At 41.9% G+C, this 21,138-nt stretch overlaps 1 protein-coding gene across 3 annotated transcripts; it reads left to right on the forward strand.

The window, feature by feature from the left end:
• The first annotated feature begins 231 nt into the window (after positions 1 to 231).
• LOC147003908 (vomeronasal type-1 receptor 43) lies at positions 232 to 15,951 on the forward strand. 3 transcript variants are annotated; one of them, XM_085839630.1, is made up of 3 exons: positions 297 to 429; positions 6,721 to 6,810; positions 13,639 to 15,951. In XM_085839630.1, exon 3 carries the CDS (start codon positions 14,566 to 14,568, stop codon positions 15,553 to 15,555), a length of 990 nt encoding a protein of 329 aa, XP_085695756.1. In that variant the 5' UTR covers positions 297 to 429; positions 6,721 to 6,810; positions 13,639 to 14,565; the 3' UTR covers positions 15,556 to 15,951. The 3 variants fall into 3 exon arrangements, with proteins under 3 accessions (XP_085695757.1, XP_085695756.1, XP_085695758.1); XM_085839631.1 differs by lacking the exons at positions 297 to 429; positions 6,721 to 6,810 and adding an exon at positions 232 to 292; XM_085839632.1 differs by lacking the exon at positions 6,721 to 6,810.
• The last annotated feature ends 5,187 nt before the right edge of the window (positions 15,952 to 21,138 follow it).

The following is a 21,138-nucleotide window of genomic DNA, read 5'->3' on the forward strand; positions in this document are numbered from 1 at the left end:
AGATTGTGTTGAGTCCATTTTGTCATGATCTAACTTTCAGGTATGACAAGGAAGCTCAGTGAAAAGTTTGGGCCCAGTTCACCCAGGACAGATGTTATCCAAAAGAGTAGAGTCAACTCAACAGGTAAAAGGTTCCAGTGGGATCCCACATGTCCCTGCTCTCCAGTGGGAACTTGTCACTGACAGTGACTAAAATTGCAGGCTGCAGAGATGCTTTAAAGACTCCCTGAACCTAAATCTGTGCAGGATCTCCTCAGGCTCAGACTCCATCTGTCCCACCCCTTCCATCTGAGTAAGTGCCCTGAGTAAGCACAGAATCAGAAGGTGCCTGGGACCCAGCCAGGCTTTGGGGGGAGGGAGGTCTGAAGCTGCAGGGGGAGTTTCAGCCTCTACCATGGGGAAGCTGAGTCTGAAGACCCTCAGCAAAAGGTACTATATGCTTCACCATGTACATTTTCTTCCTGGGGTACTCATTTCCTTAAAGTCCTAAATTTATCTAATTTTTATAACATGTCTGTTAAATTCAATTTCAATATATTTTTGTGAAAAATTACCAAATTTACTTCATAATCCATAATTTGTATGGAGTAAGTTCCACAGGATTTCAAAAGTGATGTTTTGAGTGCATCTTGAAATGTACTGATGTTTTAATTTCAAATTTAAGCAAATAATTTTGCTTCTCTTAATCATGTACCATAAAAGGAATGGTGTTGATATACTGCCTTCCATAGTGGGAATATGTAGAAGTTCAAAAAGCTTTGAAAAGTAAGTGGGTGGTATGTTCAAACCTCACCTAACAGAGAGCCCCATGCTGAACTGTATAGCCAGGAATTTTGTGAAGACCCTTTACCTTCCCTGTGTAACTCCATAAATTATGTCATCCACTATGCTCATTCTGTCTGGTATGAGTAGTCACCTGAGCCACAGTGGTGATGAGATTACAGGACATGGATTGTTAGTAAACAGTGATTATGGTCCTAATGGACATTTGTGTTCATTTATATTTCTGTGTTCTACTCGTTAATAAATATGGTTTATATTTTTCTGATAATACAAATGCACTGGGAGGGAGGGCAGAGCTTATTAGCAGCAAAGCAGAGCATCTCAGGTGGTATCACTGGATGATGACAGAGCAGGGTGTGCTGCAAGACTGTGCAAGGTCCATGTTGATGGCTGGAGTCTGTACCGCACTGCCTTGCTTGGGTATCCTTTCCTTCTGTTTCTGCAGGTTTATTTACAAACACCAAGTAGCATTCTCACAGCCATTCTAAGGAAAAAAACACAGCTAAAAATATTTAAGATTTCAAACACAATTGTTACACAGTATTTTATAAAAAGCTGCCCTCCCTCAGCCTATGGGCTCTTCATGGTTTGTCCATCATATTTGCAAAGTTCAATCATTTTTGACATCTGGAAACAGTGCTGGCATTTGCTGGGCGATTTTCTTGTCTTTAACTGAAACTTTAACTTTAACTGAAAAGTGCTCAGGTTCCTCTTTGTAATTTCTTGTTCCATACATGATTCCTTTTGTAATCTGCCAAAATGCCTTCTTTCCTTTCCTTTCTTCCCAGTGTAGCCTCTTTTAATGGGACCTGTTTCAGAAATCAGTGACCTTTCCTAATGATGTGTACACTATGTATAGAATTTCATGTCTCTTAAAAGAAACCTGTTTTGATACATTATGCAAAATGTAATCACAGTGCATGGTGCAATAGATTATTCCAGGCTTCTCACAGCTTACTCTCTCCTTCCCTCTCTGATAGATGAGTATCCTTTAATTCTGCAAATCAGAGAGTATGGATTCTCTCTTCCAGTCTCCTAACACATCCTCAGCCAGAAGGTATGAGCTGCTGAGGCTCAACTGAGAGGGGACAAGGTAGAGATTTCCTTGTCGCTTGTATCTGAGAAGGCTTCATACTCACTAGAGGCTTTTCTGTAGAAATAATGCACCTGTCTAGAATTTGCAGCCTCAATGATTCTTTTGGTTGTTTGTTTTTTAAAATCATGGATACTCTGTGTAGCCATGGGTGCCTTAGAACTCACTCTGTAGACCAGTTAGGCCTTGAACTTGAACATCCTCAAACATCAGTCTTTGAAGTGCTAGAATTAAGGTATCTGACATCACTGCATGGCATTGATTTTTATGATATAAAATTATATAGAATTGTGTGATCAGTGAAATTTGCAGGTATCAGGATGACTAGGGAAATGTTATCTGTATTGGTACTAGTACACAGGTATTCCTGATGGCAAGCAATTGGATCACTTTAAGTTTTCTCTTTGCTCCTGTGGAATTCCACCTCCAGAAAGAAAAGGGTTTCCAGTGCTTTCAAAGCCAGAATCCGTGAAACCATGATATTGAAAATATCACTGAGGAGTAACAGACTTTTTACCTTCCTTACTTTCCTAAGAGCTTCAGTTTTGTAGGGCTGAGGTTTCTGAAGTGACCCTGACACTAGCACAGCCTGCACATGCTCTGCAGTGCTGACAGCACACTGCCTGGAACCTCTGACCTGATGACCTATGATTGTTCATAAAGATAAAGTTCCTATTCATTTCTGTCCTATTTTCTTCATACCTGCTTCTTCTTTCCTTTAGTCTTTTATTTTCTGTTTATCTCAGTGTAGCTATATGAAAATGCACATTTCCAGAAACCATGTGAGAGAAATCATTTTAGGATTCTCATACCCCTTATTCAGCTACTGCCAATGTGAACACAATGACAGATACTACTTTAAACTCCACAGGTGTGTTTAAAACACTCAGCTTCCACTCAGTACACATAGATCACAGAATGACATCCAGAGTGTGTGTTCCCTGTGGAATTTGTCTCATAAAGCAACTGCCAGTTTCCTTGATCATTGGGAAACAGAAGTATAACTTTATATACCCTACTATATTCTGATTCTTATGACTGGGATTTAGAAAGCAATCCCATACATTTTCAAAAGAACTTCACAATAAAATGGAAGTAATTCAGCAAAACCCATATATATATATATATATATATATATATATATATATATATATATATATATATATATACAAATCTAGAATACATGATCCATAATTTTATAAAGTATTATCCTTTTCTAAAGTAGCTACATATTTTTATTTTCAGGATGATTGGTCTGTTAAATGTTTTCACCAACTACCTGCGTCAGGTCTAATGCCTTAACCAATACCCTGTACTTGTGAATTCTATCAATTTTACTCCTCCTGAATATCTTCCATTACAGTATTCCATACTCTAAATAAGTATAGAACAATTTCACCCACAATCTTGACGTTCAGTGGTAAATTTATACTCTATATTAGAAACTTGTTTAAAAAGTTACATGTCCCATATGCTTGGTGTCTGTGCTACATATTTTCATGTTAACTTGATACAAGCTAGAGTAATTTTTGAAGAGGGAGCCTCAACTGGGAAAATGCAAAAACTTGATTGATGATTGATTTGATATGGGAGGGCCCAACTCACTGTGGACATTTCCAAACCTGGGCTGGTCATCCTAGGTTCCTTTAAAATGTAAATTGAGCATAGTATAAAGAGAAGTGCAGTCAAAACCACTACTCAATAGCATCTCCAGCACTTTCTGCCTCCAGGCCCTTATTTTGAGTTTTTAATCAGCTCACATTGAAGTTGGTAGCTTAAGAGTCTCCAGGGTTTTACTGCTTCGGAAAGCAGGGATGAATCAGGGAGTGACACTGTATCTTCTCACCTATGGCTGGGTTAGAGTTCCTAAAGAGAGCCAAGAAGAGACTATTGAAGAAACTTCAGACCACTTGAAATACAGACTCAAGAAATCTGAGATTTCAGCATCACAAGACATCAATTAAGGAGAGCAGTAGCTGCTGTGGGGATAGGACATTTTTTGAGTCTACCAGACAAGCTGTGTGTGATATGGAGAGTTTTCCCAGCATTGTGGAGGAGCCCAGAAGATTGTTACTGAATCCCAAAAACTTGACACAGTTTTACACTGTTGGATTTTGTTGATTTTGATTTTGACTCTGACCTGGTTCTTCCTTTTGAGAACAAGAAAATAATTAAGGTATGAGTTATGTTACAGGGGCCTAGAATTAAGAGACTTTGATCTTTTAAATGGATGGATTTCGGAGTTTTACAGACACATTGGAGTTTTACTATTTGTATTTTATAGAAACTTTGAAAATTTAAGAGAACTGGATATTTTAGAGACTGAAAATTTTGGAGAATTTGCATGTTGGATGAGATTTGAAGATTTAGGTGGTCAAATTGACCTTTTAAAGTATATGGAATTTTTATATTAAAATGTTGATATTGGAATGATATATCAGGAACAAAAATAGAGGCAAGGTTAGCTGCATATGTGGCAGAAGAGAACCTAGTCAGCCATCATTGTGAAAAGAGGCCCCTTGGTCTTGCAAACTTTAAATGCCCCAGTACAGGGGAATGTGCCGAGCTATCCTTCTTGCTGGCAAGAACACACTCGGACAACCGGAATCTTCTGTAGCAAAAAGCTTTATTGCTTATTCAGGAGGGAAGACCCAGACCCCGGAAAATGGCATTGCTTATATAGCCCTCAGCCATGGCATTTCAGCACCTGATGTGGCATGTCAGCTCCTGATTTGTTGCTCGTCCATGAACCCATTACTACGCTCCAAGATGGGCAGTGACTATGGGTGAGTTCACTCTCGCACTTGTGCACAAGGCCTGTTTACTAGTTAGGGACAGCGGAGGCCAGCGCCATCTTATAATGGTGATTGCTCATGGCATGGCTCTCCACATCTCCCCCTTTTTATTTTATTAAAATGAGGCTGGACTAGGTCTGTGTAATTATGCCCATCCACTGTGGCTCCTGTCTTAGGTCATTCCTCTAAAGTCACAGCCTTTCCCGTCATAGGGTAAACCTACTGCCACCGGGCCCCTTGTCTTGTGTTGATCTGTGCATGAGGAAAGTTGCCGTCCCTGGATATTGCAGTGCTATGTGACAGTAACTACTAAATGACCTAGGGCAAACTCTACAAAAGAGGCCAGCCACCAATGTCAACTAATTCTTGAGCATAGATTTCCAGATTTCAGGGGAGGCCCCTTGCTCAATGGCAGCAAGTGCTTGAGCTATCACAACCTTGTCATTTGTTTGTTGGGTTCTGAGCTTGCAAACCAACCATAACATGAACACAAGTCCACAGCAGGTGGCAACACAAAATAAACCTACCCCCACCCATTCCTTAAAATAAGAAAATGCAGATGAAATCCAGGAGAGGCCCTCTGTCAATGACAAGTCCACTCGCATTGAGTTGATCTTTAAAACTGCCACCCTCAGGGCCTCACGAGTCTCATCGAATCCCTCGGACCAATTTGCTGCAAGATACAAGGAAAGCAGTCTAGACAGATTAGCTGCATGAGTAAAATGTTCATATTGTACACTGGTAATACACAGAGCGCCCAACTTTCTTTCACAACCCAACTGGGCCATCTGGTATAGGATGCCTATCTGTTCCTCTGCCATGTCAAGGCGCTGATTCAAAATCATCAGCCCTCCCTTTAACTTGGTACTAGCAGAAGTTTGGACAGTGATGACATCAGTCAGATCTGCTGAAAGCTGATTTAATTTTCTGCCTGATTGAACCATACTAGCCATAGCATACCCTGCAGCTGTAGCAGCAGCTGCACTGGCTGAAATTACTATAATTACGGCAGCAGTAATGCCAAAATCTCTTTTTTGTCAAAACAGGGATAAGGTGGAGGGTGTTTCCACCGGAACAGGGATCCAACATGGGATCCGTGCCACCATGGCACGGGTGTCCTTTGTTATATCCCAACATTGAGAAATCCAACAAGAATTATTGGAACAGACTTCAAATGAATCATTTGAAAGAAAAAACAAGAAAGGGGGGTAAACACAGACTGGGGTAGTTGGATAATAAATCTGCTTTACCAAAGTTTTATTGAACCCAGTGATCTCTACACTGGTATTAGTATATCCATAAGAGTCCAGGGAGGCAGCATGTATTTCCCAATACTGAGCAAATCTTGAGATACCAGTAAAAGAAGCCTTTCCAACTGCTCCTCCCTGGATAAAGATCAAAGGATTGAGTTCTGTACAACTGCCATTGACTCCACAAAGCACCCACTTGTGAAAGGGATGTATTCTAAAGTCCTGTATGAAAAGTCCCTTTTTCATAACAAATTCCTTCTCTGGGTCAGCCATCATGTTGGGAGAAAAGGAAAAGGTTTTACTCTGATCTGCCCAAACAGTGGTGGAGGATTGACAATCAGACCAAGGCAGGATCAGCCCTTCATCTTCCAAGCTACAATGAGGGGCTATTTTTGGTTGGGGGGACGTTCTTTGTCTGAAAAGTTAGGTGGTAGAAATGTACCATTAACCCAAATTGCCTCCTGCCAGAAGGTCCGATTTTTAAAGGTTATATCTGCGTTGGAAGTATCTAGGGTTGTGCTCACCCAACCTCCGCGGTGCTCATTAAACATCCCCAAGGCTTGGGCTGTGAGGTTGATACATTTTCCTGGTCCATTAATTTGAAAATATAAAGAACCCTGTTCTAATAAAGAGCGATTTTCTCCTAATGGTGCTCAGGTGGGATCATAGGGTAGATATGGTAAATCCAATGTTTTATTAGTAGTAAAGAATTTTGGAAAAAATATAGCATCATGGCGAACTGGCATTGGTTTAGGGAAAGTCGAGAAAATGGCCCATCTCTGTTCGCTCTTCAGACTAGGAACCTGAGACAAGTTCAGCATTGTCAGGATCAGGAGCAGTCCTCGAGAGGTCAGCATCTTCCACACCATCCTTGATTACTATCTTGCGGGTGAGTCATTCTGGCAGCCAAAATGGGTTGTCTTCACTCTGTGGAAAAACACAGACAGATCCCCTGGATCTTATCAAAATAGGATCCAGGCCTTTCCACAGACTAGATAAGACATCCTTACATTTCACCATTTCTTTTGGTCTAACAGGGTCTGAGCTATGTCGATCAGCCGCAGAGCGACCTTGCTCGTCAAGATTCAAAAATTTAAGTGTATATTGTGCCATGGATACAGCTACTCTTGGCACTGAGGGCAGAGTCTTATCAACTCCCCCGTTTTGTTTTATAGAATAAGACTTGAGTGTATAATGGGCACGTTCCACAATGCCTTGTCCTTGAGGATTATAAGGAAGGACAGTCATGTGAGTGACATCCATTTGATGACAAAATTGCTGAAATTTAGTAGAGGTATATGCTGGCCCATTATCAGTTTTAAGAACTCTGGGCTTGCCCCAAGCACTCCATGCTTCTATACAGTGCTGTATAACATGAGAGGCTTTCTCACCTGTTAAAGGTGTAGCAAACATATGGAAACATGTAAATATTGATTTCTTCCAAAGGAGGAAATATGAGTGACATCCATTTGCCAGACCTGTAATAGCCTGATGCCTCGTGGGTTTATCCCTACATGAGGAGTAGGCAGAAATTGACAACAGTTCTGACATTGGGTGACAATGTCATGAGCTTCTTTCCTGGTTAAAGTGAAATGGCGGCGTAATGTTTCAGCCTTCACATGGAAGCATTTATGAAACTCCCTTGCAGCCTCTGCCTGTGAGGACAGAGCAACCGCCAGGATTCTAGTGGATTTGTCTGCCAAGTCATTTCCATGAGACATGGGGCCAGGAAAACCAGAATGAGCCCTGACATGAGTAATATACACAAGATATCTTCTATGTAACAGGGCTGACTGAATTTGCTGAAAATGTGAGCAAGCTTGCTAGAGGGTCTAATTAAGCCAGCAACTTCAAGCATATTAACTGCATTAACCACATATAAGGAATCAGATACAATATCGAGCAGTCCCGGAAAAGTTTCAAGGACCTCTAGAACTACCAAACACTCTACAACTTGGGGTGATGTCTCATTATATTGTTTAGATGTTACTTGGCCATTTACTACATATGCACTTATACCAGATTTGGATCCATCTGTACAAACTACTACCCCATTTGGAAGTGGGTGTTTGGCTGTTACTACTGGAAACACTATGGCTTGGCTTAAGGAAAACTGTAAAATTGGATATTTTGGATAATGATTATCAATTTGTCCTGAATAGTTGGCAACCAAGACTGCCCAATCATTAGTTGTTGCTGCCAGGGTTTGAACTTGAGCAGAGGTATAAGACACAATTAGCATATGAGGTTCTTTCCCAAAATGAGTAATGGCTGCTTTTATCCCCCGAAGTGCAAGTTGAGCAACTGTATTAGGATACCACTCAATGATTTTTGCAGAGGAAGCATTAGGATGGGTCCATTTTGCCACAAGACTGCTGTTGGTAACTGTGCAATTTTTAATATGCACAATTCAAATTACTTTGACTCGTCAATGTGTTGTAATTGAGCATCTTGTAAGGCCTTTTCTATCGTTTGTAAAGCTTGACATGCAGCTGAGGTAAGTACTCTGTGGGAGGAGATGTGGGTATCTCCCTCTAATATGTAAATAAGGGCTTTAATACTGCTGATGGAATTTTCAAAAATGGTCTTAGCCAATTAATATCTCCTAGCAATTTTTGGAAATCATTCAAGGTATGTAGTTGATCTTTGCAAATTTCTAATTTTTGAGGAACAATCTTGTCAGGATAAATGAGTGACCCTAGGAAGGCTCCCATTTGAGCAACTTTCACCTTTTTGGTGGCCACCTGCAATTCCCATGGCCATAAGGTTTTTATTAATATAGGGTATGCATCTTGTAATAACTGTGAGTTTTTTATGGCAAATCAAAATGACATCCATATAAATTATTACAAGTAATGATGGAAAATGCTCTCTAACTGACTTAAGTGCCAATTGCACATATAGTTGACACATGGTGGAGCTATTTGCTATCCCCTGAGGTTGGACCTTCCATTGGTATCTTTGATCAGGCTCTAAATGATTAATGGCTGGGATGGTAAATGCAAATCTTTGCCTATCTCGGGGGCATAAAGGTATAGAGAAAAACAATCTTTAATATCTATAATTATAATTTCCCAATTTTTGGGTAAGGCAGAAAGCAATGGTAGCCCTCATTGAACTGGTCCAAACAGGCGCATTTGTGCATTGATTGCTCTAAGATCATGTAATAAATATAAGCGCCATTTGCCAGATTTTTTCTTAATTAAGAAATTGGTGTATTCCAGGGTGAGGTAGAGGGCTCTAAATGACCCAAGCATAGCTGTTCAGAAATCAGTTTTGTGGCTGCTTCTAACTTTTCAGAGGAGAGAGGCCATTGAGGAACCCATACAACTTTCTCTGTAAGCCATGGTATGGGCATGGAGCCCTCAACGGCCCCTAGGAAAAACCCAAACCTTGTCTCCCATTATTACCTTCTTGAGGGATAGGTTCAAGTCTACCCTGCTCTCATTTCCATAATCCCCTTCCTTCTTTATAGCCAATTTTCATCATCATTTGAACAGCTTGTGGTGAGTAATCATTATTCAAGGTCATTCCCGGTGCCTGTAAAATGTCTTTCCCCCAGAGATTTACTGGGAGTGATAAAACATAGGGAGTGAATCGTCCCGTTTGAACTTCAGGCGCTATTCAGCTCAAAGAACGGGAGCTAATAGTGGGGCAGGACTGATAACCTAACCCTTGCAAAGAACGTGATGAATGAGTAACGGGCCAGGCTTTTGGCCACCATTGGGAAGAGAGAATATTTTTATCTGCTCCTTTGTCTAAAATCCCTTTAAATTGTTTCCCTTCTATAACTAATTCTAAGAATGGCCTGGAGTCAAGAGGCATTACTAAGTAACCAGAATAATTTTCAGTAGAACCAATCCCTCTGGTAGCTCGAGGGATACCAGATAAAGGAAAACAGTCATGTAGGCTTGGCAAAATTATTAGCTGAGCTATTCTATCCCCTTGTGAAATAGAAAAGACACCCTGAGGACAGGAACAGAGAACTTGAAATTCCCCTTCATAATCTTGATCTATGATTCCAGGGTGAACAATAAGACCTTGTAAGGTAAGGGAGGCCCGGCCCAGTATTAGGCCTACACTCCTGGATGGCAGACGTCCTTTATAGTCAGTAGGAATAGGCTGCACCCCCATTTGGGGCATCATTATGAATCGGGTGGTGGTGCAGAGGTCCAACCCACCTGATCCTTTTGTTGCCCTGCGGACTGTGGGGTCCACCTTTTGCCTGTCGGGGTCCCATATGTTTTTGGGTGCTGAGACCTGGAGGCCCTGTACTTGTTTTTTGGAATGGCCTCATTATCTACTGCTGGAGGGAATCCTGGCTGCAGGGGCCTGCCTCGAATGTCCTTGACTGAACAACAATCTCTAGCCCAATGATATCCTTTCCCACACTTAGTACACAGTCCTGGCACTCTCCTTTTGACAAGGGCTCTACAGTCCTTTTTTAAGTGTCCCGGTTTGCCACAATTATAGCAGAGTTTGAACTCAGCCGTGTCAGGGCGTTTTTGCCCTTGTATAATGGCAGCTGCTAAACTGGAATTAGTGAGTGGCCCTCCAAGCTCACAGCAAACCTTCAATCAGTTCTGCAATCCCTTGCTCTTTTTAGGTGTAATAGCTGCCCTGCATTCCTGTGTAGCCTGTTCATAGATCAACTGTTCAATTAAAGGCATAGTTGTCTCTGGGTCCCCAAAAATTCTCCCTGCCGCTTCTGTCATTCTAGCCACAAAATCTGAGAACGACTCCTGGGCGCCCTGGGTAATCTTTGTCAAATGCCCACTTGCCTCTCCCTTCTTAGAGAGTGCCTTCCATGCCTTAACAGCAGCAGCTGAGGTCTGGGCGTACACTCCTCAATTGTAATTTGTCTGTTTATTAGCGTGTTGTCCCTGACCTGTAAGCAACTCAAAAGTCCATGTTCCTTGTTCCACTTCAACATTGGCATTGGCCCTTGCCTGTGCTTGGCAGGAGTCTTGCCAGAAACCTTTCCATTCTAAATACATTCCCATGTTAGGAGATGCTGCTTTTACTGCGCTCATCCAATCGCCATGGTCATTGCCAGAGTCGCAAGCCTTTCGACTTGAGCTACAGTAAAGTTGGCATTGACTCCATAGTTATGGACTGACTCCGCAAGTTCTTTAATCTGAATATACTCCACCGAGGCGTGAACATGTCCGCCATCGGCCCCTTCAAAGACTGGGAATGCTTGCTGCACTTTTCTCTGTTCCTCTTTTGAAATGAATGAGTCTGAATGATACCTCTGCACATAGGGCAGAGGTGCACTAGGACCCAGAGGTCGAGGGCCCAAAGACCACACAGCGATTTGACATTTGTCTCTAGCTGCTTTCCTGTTATTCTGTAACTGATTAGCTCGTCTTTCATCTGGCTGGTATCTTTCTCCCTCATAGCCTGCTGCTTTTTCCTCTAAGTCTATTACCTCAGAAAAGCTAAGTTCCTTATCCGATTCTGAGCTACTGACAGCTAGTGCCTTGAACTCCTCTAATGGTGGATAGAGGCTCCTTTCCTTATGTACCTCCCCAGCTCGATCTTTCTTTTTCTCTCCCTTTCCATCCCCTTTTCTAAGCTCTCCCAGGGCATTCTGTCCCTTTTTTCTCTTTTACTCGGGCTCAAGGCCCGTGGAAAGGCCTTTATTCTTTTTTTTTATGAATTATTTTTTATTAGGTATTTTCCTCATTTTAATTTCCAATGCTATCCAAAAGGTCCCCAATACACTCCCCCCCAATCCCCTACCAACCCACTCCCACATTTTGGCCCTGGCATTCCCCTGTACTGGGGCATATAAAGTTTGTAAGTCCTATGGGCCTCTCTTTCCAGTGATGACCTACTAGGCCATCTTTTGATACATATGCAGCTAAAGTCAAGAGCTTTGGGGTACTGGTTAGTTCATAATGTTGTTCCACCTACAGGGTTGCAGTTTCCTTTAGCTCCTTGGGTACTTTCTCCATTGGGGGCCCTGTGATCCATTCAATAGCTGACTGTGAGCATCCACTTCTGTGTTTGCTAGGCCCCGACATTGTCTCGCAAGAGACAGCTATATCTGGGTCCTTTCAGCAAAATCTTGCTAGTGTATGCAATGGTGTCAGCATTTGGAAGCGATTATGGGATGGATCCCTGGATATGGCAGTCTTTAGATGGTCCATCCTTTCTTCACAGCTCCAAACTTTATCTCTGTAACTCTTTCCATAGGTGTTTTGTTCCCAATTCTAAGAAGGGGCACAGTGTCCACACTTCGGTTTTCATTCTTCTTGAGTTTCATGCGTTTAACAAATTGTATCTAATATATTTGGTATCCTAAGTTTTTGGGCTAATATCCACTTATCAGTGAGTATATATTTTGTGAGTTCCTTTGTGATTGTGTTACCTCACTCAGGATGATGCCCTCCAGGTCTATCCATTTGCCTAGGAATTTCATAAATTCATTCCTTTTAATAGTTGAGTAGTACTCCATTGTGTAAATGTACCACATTTTCTGTATCCATTCCTCTGTTGAGGGGCATCTGGGTTCTTTTCAGCTTCTGGTTATTATAAATAAGGCTTCTATGAACATAGTGGAGCATGTGTCCTTCTTAACGGTTGGAACATCTTCTGGATATATGCCCAGGAGAGGTATTGCTGGATCCTCTGGTAGTATTATGTCCAATTTTGGGACTGTTTAGATCATTAACCTGATCCTGAGGTAACATTTCATCCAGGTTCTCCAGTTTTGTTGAGTATAGCCTTTTGTAGAAGGATCTGATGGTGTTTTGGATTTCTACAGGATCTGTTGGTGACCCTGAGCAAGCATACCATGGTGCCACACGGTCTATTTTCCTGACATATCCCTATATAGTTCTAGTGGAGATTTTCAGGCCACACTGCTTCAAGACTGACCGTAAGGCCATTACTACAGAGTGGGGTTTTCCCATACTGGTCGCTGTTCAGGCCTGACCACCCACTAAGTGGGAATTGGTGGATAGGGAAAAGGGTGTGGCGTGGGTATAGGGGACTTTTGGGATAGCATTTGAAATGTAAATGCAGAAAATACCTAATAAAAATTGGGAAAAAAACAGTGATATCTTTTGTGTCAACCTGACAAAGGTTTACCTAGGCCAGCTATTTTGGTTTCATTGTTTCTTTGTTTGTTTTAACACAGTGTAAATCATTTAGAGTGGGAGAAGGTAATGTCAGTTCAGATAATTACCCCACAAGATTGAGATGTGGGCATATTTGTGGTGAATTTTCTTAATAGGTAATCAAGACCAAAATCAGTATAACTATAGGCCCTGGCTGGTAGATACTTAAGAATACAGACGAGGAAAACCATGAAGCCAAAAGCCAGTGAATGGCACCCCTCCATGACTGTGCATCAATTCCTGATTATAGACCTCTGCCTTAAAGTCTTCCCCCAACTAACCTAGATAATGCATTATTAGCAGTAAAATGAAGTAAAGGCTTTACTACCAAATAGGTTTGATCCTGGTAATTTACTAAGTCAATGTTTAATCAAGAAACTGTAACAATTCTACAGCATATACAACACATTGATAAATATAAAATTGTAGTTGGCATGTCAGAAATCTAGAGAAGTACCAAACATTGTTTATGGAACAGGGTGTTTAGACTCCTATAGAGCCTGTCTTTCAAGACTCAGTTGTACTATTTTGCATTATTCTATAATAAGGGATAACCCAAACTCTTTTAATTGTTATTCTATTTCATCTAGACTTTACATCCTGAAGGAAGACATGGAGTAAGCTCCTGCAAACATTTGCCCAAATTGCTCTTCTCTTAGAAGATATTCTAGATTAATATTAGAAACATGCAAAATGAAGAAACAGATTATCACTCAAAGACTAATCTGTCAACCTGAGTTTTCTGGAAAGAACTCCACTGCAATGTTCTCTTGTTTGTAAATTATTTATATTTCATATTCTGTTTCAAGCAGGGATGGAGTTAAGAAGTTACTATCTCCCCTTGACCACCAACTTAAGGCACTGCATGAGAAAACTAGCAGATGAAATATCTACAGAGATCATCTTGTGCTGGTACACTGCCATGATTGATGTGTAAACAGAATGCTCTTATATACCTACTGCCAACCTGACACAGGCACATGGCTGTGTATATGTTCATGAGGAGGTGGCTGGAGCTCAGCCTCAGAGTATTCTAGGTCATACTTGGTTAAAATGGCAGACTGTGGGTTGAAGAAGAAACGTCTGGATTCACAGATCCCAATTCCTAAAATTTGATATATAAATATCTTAAGAAAATTGGTTTTAGAGTATATTTTTAGTCCACATGAACTCTTTCATTGGAAAGGACTGATTTATTTCATGAAATTCTCCTCATTCAAACTCACACAAAAGAGTAAAACTCTGTAACGTTGCTGGCAGTGAGGGTGTTGTGGATGAAAACCAAGTAAGATGCTGTTCCTGCTACAGGAAAACCCACACATGCTAAATAAGAGAATACTTAATCTATGATGTTCGCAATATTTAATGTTGAGGGAGCTCATACACTGATTCAGCCACCATAGGACACAGGATCCAGCCATGGCTCATCTGAGGACAGGTGAGATGATCTGGGGGTGTGAGGTGCAGCTGAGGTCTTTATTGGATTATGGTGAGGGGAACAGAGTTGCCAAGGAGGGATGAGTAATATTCTGTTCTTTTCTCCTTGGTCACTGTTCTCACATACAATGAATAAGAACAGCAGACTACATACTAATTCTAACATTGGGAACATACTTTTCTCTGAAATTGGCATTGGCATCACAGGAAACAGCTTCCTTCTTCTCTTCCACATCCTAAAGTTCATTCGTGGGAACAGGCCCAGACTCACTGACCTGCCCATTGGTCTCTTGTCCCTTATCTACCTACTGATGCTTCTGGTTGCAGCATTCATAGCCACAGACATTTTTATTTCTTGGAGGGGCTGGGATGACATCATATGTAAATTCCTTGTGTACCTGTACAGAGTTTTGAGGGGTGTCTCCCTTTGTACCACCAGCATGTTGAGTGTCCTCCAGGCCATCATTCTTAGTCCTAGAAGCTCCTGTTTAGCAAAGTTCAAGCATATATCTCCCCATCACATCTTATGTGCTATTCTTTTCCTGAGTGTCCTCTATATGTTAATTAGTAGTCAACTGTTGGTATCAATCATTGCCACCCCCAATTTGACCACGAATAACTTTATTTATGTTACTCAGTCCTGCTCTATTCTACTCTTGAGTTACCTCGTAAAGAGCATAAATTCTATGCTGCTAGCCATCAGGGAATTCTTTCTAATTAGTCTCATGGTCCTCTCAACTTGGTACATGGTGGCCCTCTTATGCATGCACAGGAAACAGACCCAGCATCTTCAGGAAACCAGACTTTACCTAAAAAAATCCCCAGAGCAAAGTGCTGTCCAGACCATCCTGATGCTCATGAGCTTCTTTGTGGTGATGAACATCTATGACAACATTGTCCCCTGCTTAAGAACTATGTTCCTGAATGATCCAATACCTTACTCTATCGAACTCTTTATGATTCACATCTATGCCACTGTCAGCCCTTTTGTGTTTATGAGCAATGAAAAACATATAGTTACCTTTTTGAGGTCCATGGGTAAGAGGATGATAAATTTGAATCTTCACTGATGAACAAGATCCTTAAGTAGAGCCAATGTGCTGCCATCAAAATTGTCAGTCATGGCATGCTGTCTATGTGCTTTGTTAAGTATGAAGTTGTTTTTCTGTTAAAATGATATATTTTAACCAACATGAGAGTAAACATGTAACAGAAGATTTAACAAAATATACTTTGAGATATGACAAGGGCAATTTAATTTTTATGTTTTTTTTTTATATTATTTCTCAATGAAGGATGCTCTATGAGGTAGTTCTTGCCTATCAAGGTTTTAGATTTACCACACTGTCTGTAAGTATGTGACCACTTCACATATGTTTTGATATTTCAATTTTCTGTTATGAATTTTGACAAATTAGGAAAACATTTCTTACTAAAAGTAGTGCTATATCCAGAAAGAGAATGAATTTTACACATAAATTTCTTCCCCCCCCCCTTTTTTTTAATTAGGTATTTTCCTCAATTATATTTCCAATGCTATCCAAAAAGTCCCCAATACACTCCCCCCCCCGGTTCCCCACCCACCCACCCCCACCCCTTGGCTCTGGCATTCCCCTGTACTGGGACATATAAAGTTGGCAAGTCCAATGGGCCTCTCTTTCCAGTGATGGCCGACTAGGCCATCTTTTGATACAAATGCAGCTAGAGTCAAGAGCTCTGGGGTACTGGTTAGTTCATAATAATGTTCCACCTATGGGGTTGCAGTTCCCTTTAGCTCCTTGGGTACTTTCTCTAGGTCCTCCATTGGGGGCCCTGTGATCCATCCAATAGCTGAGTGTGAGCATCCACTTCTGTGTTTGCTAGGCCCCGGCGTTGTCTCACAAGAGACAGCTATATCTGGGTCCTTTCAGCAAAATCTTGTTAGTGTATGCAATGGTGTCAGCGTTTGGAAGCTGATTATGGGATGGATCCCTGGATATGGCAGTCTTTAGATGGTCCATCCTTTCTTCACAGCTCCAAACTTTATCTCTGTAACTCTTTCCATGGGTGTTTTTCAAAACAGAATTATGTGGAGAAGTCACATAGTGAGTTGTACAGCAATACTAAGAATTACAGGATTTAAAAATCTAAGGATATAAAATGAAAACAAAAGTCTAGAATTTATAGAACATATGACCAAAACACACCCTTTGCATGGTGTGGTATATTGTTCAATCAATTCCAATTGCAAGGCAATTCCAGCACAGGGTGCTGTGTATGGAACCCTCAAAAACAGGAAATATCCACATCACACTGGTCAGCCTCCTAGAGGTTCAAGACTCTACCCCACACCTCTCCTTAAACACTGTTACTCCTCCTTCAGTCTGCACTTTATTTAGCTTCTGGTAAAATCTGAAGCTTGTGGAAGCATTAGGCAATTGAGTAAACTTTACTAAGAAGTTTAATAAGTCTATCAAACATAAGTCACTCTAGATTGCTAAAGCAAGGAGAAAAAGGGTACATGAAAATCTTTCAAAATTTAACTTGGAACTTAGCTTTTGAACTGATGTCCTCTGGTTCCATCGACCAGACTCAATTGCCCTCCCCCCTCAATCCTTGGAAATTAGGAGTTCTGGATTGTGGGCATGCAGTTGGTGAGAAAAGGGTGACAAATGGACACGACACAAGGGAGTGCTGTATCTGGATGTAATTTTCTCCAAACAAACACCAGGCTTTTTAATACAGAAGAAAAACAAGAAGACTAGGTGAATACATCTGTCAAGGTACACTGGTTCTTAACACAAAACAAAGAAAATATATACATGTAAAGATGACAGGAGCCAGGCCACATTTACAACTGAGAATAGGAACAAACCTAACTAAGATCAGCTAAACACAGGATCCAGGTGAATGCTCTGATACTATGCTAGTCTATTGTTAAATCCACCACCAGGGGTCCTTTTGTACATACTTGATTGTGCTATTCCTCTGGGCATAGTAAAAAAGACATGCAACAGGGGAATTCCATTTGACTAACCCTTTCATGAATAATACTACAACCCAGCTATTTCATAGGCCATTGTGTATTCCTGTGTTTGGGTGTGACTCGGCTATTGTCCTAAGTAATTACTATCTATGTAAACTAGCCCTGAGCTTTCTACCTTTATTCAAGTAAATTGTAATGCCTGATTATTTTCACTGTCTCTACTAGAAGTAAATTTGAGTGTTACTGGATAGGTAACATTAATAATGAATTCCAAACTCATGGTCGATTACAAGGACTTTGTAGGAACCATTGGAACTCTGGTGGAGGCTTAGCTCTATGCCAAAATCAATCCTCAAAGATATGTATAATAAAAAAATACTGAAAGAGGGCACACGGATCAATACACCAGAATAACAAGGGGACAGGTTATGAGTATATGTGCTACTGGAATGCCAAGGTTCCAGGAGGCTAAGTTTCCATGAAACTCTTTGCCTCAGGACTACTTCCAGGTTTCTAAATCTGTAATGTGAGTCAATACTGGAGTAGATGTAGCACTCTGGGCTTATTGTTACTCTACAATTACTGGATTTCTTGCTTTGAAAGATTGTAACAAATAGTAGAAAAATGTAAGCCCCTAGACCCGAGCCTGAGAAGGTGAACTCTGTGACTCGATGTTCCAGGATATGCTAACCACAAAAGAGATGGTAGCATTCCTCCACCCAACCACTACTTTGTTCCAGGAAATGTTTGTACAAAAAGAACTCCTTGACCATTCCTTGAACCTGTTATGCAAACTTGTTAGCTTGCTGTTGGTTATTTTCAGGTGTTTGTTGTTTTTGCATTTATAAACCTCTTACCTCTTGAGCTTGAGGTGAAACTCCTCTGTCCCTGCATGGTACACAAGTCGACCCCAGAACACTGGTTCCTGAATTAACCTCTTGCTGATTGCATCAAGATCGGTCTCTTGCGAGTTCTTGGGCCTCATGATATCCTGAGACTTGAGTGAGAGTCTCCCCACTGTGAGGGGAAGGATCTTTGATTTGGGGGCTCGATAAGGATCTGAGACCACCCTCGAGCTCTGTGAACTCCCTTTGAGGTAAGATTCTGTCCATATTTGTCTGTCTGTTTATGTGTCTAAATCATGTCTTGGTGTGGCACCACTCAGATTTACTTTCAGTTCTTGCTTTGGTATTTTCCATTGCACAGTTTCTGTTTTGGTGGGGAGACCCCAAACATGGAGGGGCCAATGTCCTGTCTGGAGCAACGAGTGAAGAGGTGACCCTCCTACTAAGCAGAGACCACCCACCCTCATGACCATCTGGATCTTTTCTCTGATTCTGGTCATCCACTTGGAAGTGGATGCTTGTCAGCCTGTATCTTATCGTTTTTTGTGTAATATTTATGTTTCTTGTGACTTGGACGATGGGACAGACTGTGATGACTCCCTTTACTTTGACACTGGACAATTGGACTGAACATAGGGCTAGGGCTTATAATCTTTCTGTTGAAGTCAAGAAAAGACCATGGCAGACCTTTTGTGCCTCAGAATGGCCAATTTTTGGTGTTGTTTGGCCCCCAGAGGGCACTTTTGATTTGACCATCATTTTTGACATTAAGGCAATAGTTTCTCAGGAAGGACCAGGGTCACATACCGATCAAAAGACATACATAACTGTTTGGCAAGACCTGGTCCAGGACCCCCCACACACACTCTGGGTCAAAACATAGGTACAGGGTTGCAAGCTAGGCTCCTGAACCCTGGCTCTCAAGCAATCCATGGGAAACCAACTGAAAGTAAAGGCTGCTCCCAAAACAGAGCCACCTAAACCTTCTGCTTCCTCTTCTAAAATTTATCCCAAAATCGAGGGGCCCCCTGAATGGCCCCTTCCCCTTCCTCCCCCATAATCCCAACGCCAATCAGCTCTACCTCGCCTTCCTCAACCTTCTCCTGATGCTGATCAAGGAAATGAAGGTATCAGACCTGCTGCTGGAACTCAGAGCCATCGAGCCCGAAGTCTGAGAGGGCCAGACTGGACCATGAGTCTGCCCCTGAGGATCTACAGACCCCTGGTAGACCCCCCAAAAGCTTCAGCCACTCCAGTACTTTCAGTTTTCATTGGCTGTTTTATATAATTTGAAAACTAATCACCCTTCTTTTTCTGAAAACCCTGCTAGTCTAACGGGACTGGTTGAGTCACTCATGTTCTCCCACCAGCCCACCTGGGATGATTGTCAACAGCTTCTACAGATTTTATTCACCATGGAAGAGAAAGAGAGGATTCTCCTAGAAGCCCGTAAAAATGTTCCTGGTGCTATTGGGGTGACAATGAATGAAGGAGACCGTTAGATAACGACCAATGTGCATATTGGAAGGACATTGGGCTAAAGGATGACCAAAGAAGAAAGGCAGGGTGTTGCTCCTGGAGCATGACTAGAGGGAACAGGACTCAGACCCACTCCCCACGCCCAGGGTAACCCTAACAGTGGAGGAGACACCTATGGATTTTCTGGTGGATACAGGAACTTAACATTCAGTATTAAAACATCAATTAGGAAAATTAAAAGATAAGACTATTGTGATTGGAGCAACTGGACAACTGTGTTACCCTTGTAGAACTTCCTGAACCATAGGCCTCGGAAAGAGACAAGTTACCCACTCTTTTTTGGTTATCCCTGAATGTCCGGCACCCCTATTGGGGTGAGACCTTCTTACAAAATTAAAAACTCAGATTAGGTCCACTTCTGATGGACCTAGGGTAACCTGGGAACCTCCCACCTCAGTGGTGCTGGCCCTGGGGCTTAAAGAATACCATTTGCATGAACTTCCAGACTGGTCAATCTACTCAGATGTTCAGGACTGGCTGACAGCTTTTTCAAAAGCTTGGGCTGAAACAGGAGGGATGGGAATGGCAATCATGGTCCCCCGAGTACTGTTGGGACTCAAAACTGATGTTGTGTCCATAGGGGTCTGCCAGTACCCCATGAGCTGAGAAGCAAGAGAAGGGATCAGTCCCCACATCCAAAGACTCTTAAAACAGGACAGTTTGGTACTCTGCTAATCCCCATGAAACACCCCCCCACTTCCTGCCAGGGAAAAAGCCAGGGACCAACAACTACAGACCAGTATAAGACCTCCAGGAGGTTAATAAAAGAGTCCAGGACATGCATCCAACCTTACAACTTACTCAGCTCGCTCCCACCAGAAAGGAAATGGTACACTGCTTTGGACCTTAAAGACGCTTTCTAAGCTTCACCCATCCAGCCAACTAATTTTTGTTTTTAAGTGGAGAGACCCAGACTCTGGGATGATGGGTCAACTACCTTGGACTAGATTGCCTCAACGTTTCAAGAACACTCTTACTCTCTTCGATGAGGCACTACATTGGGTCCTTGCCTCCTTCAGAGCTGAAATCCACGGGCAACTTTCCTTCAATATGTAGATGATTGGCTCCTGGCCTCAACTACCCAAACAGAATGTCAGCAAGGAACTAAAAACTCCTGACCGAATTGGGTGAGTTGGGGTATCGTGCCTCTGATAAAAAGGCACAACTATTTCGGGACTGAGGTCACCTACTTGGGCTACACACTCCGTGATGGAAAAAGATGGCTGATGGAGTCTAGAAAACAGACAGTGACCCAAATTCCTACTCCAACCACCCCTTGCCAGGTAAGAGAGTTCCTGGGAGCA

Source organism: Mus caroli, unplaced genomic scaffold (genome assembly GCF_978045245.1).
Source record: "Mus caroli unplaced genomic scaffold, Mus_caroli_1 scaffold_7, whole genome shotgun sequence".
NCBI classification, from domain to species: domain Eukaryota; kingdom Metazoa; phylum Chordata; class Mammalia; order Rodentia; family Muridae; genus Mus; species Mus caroli.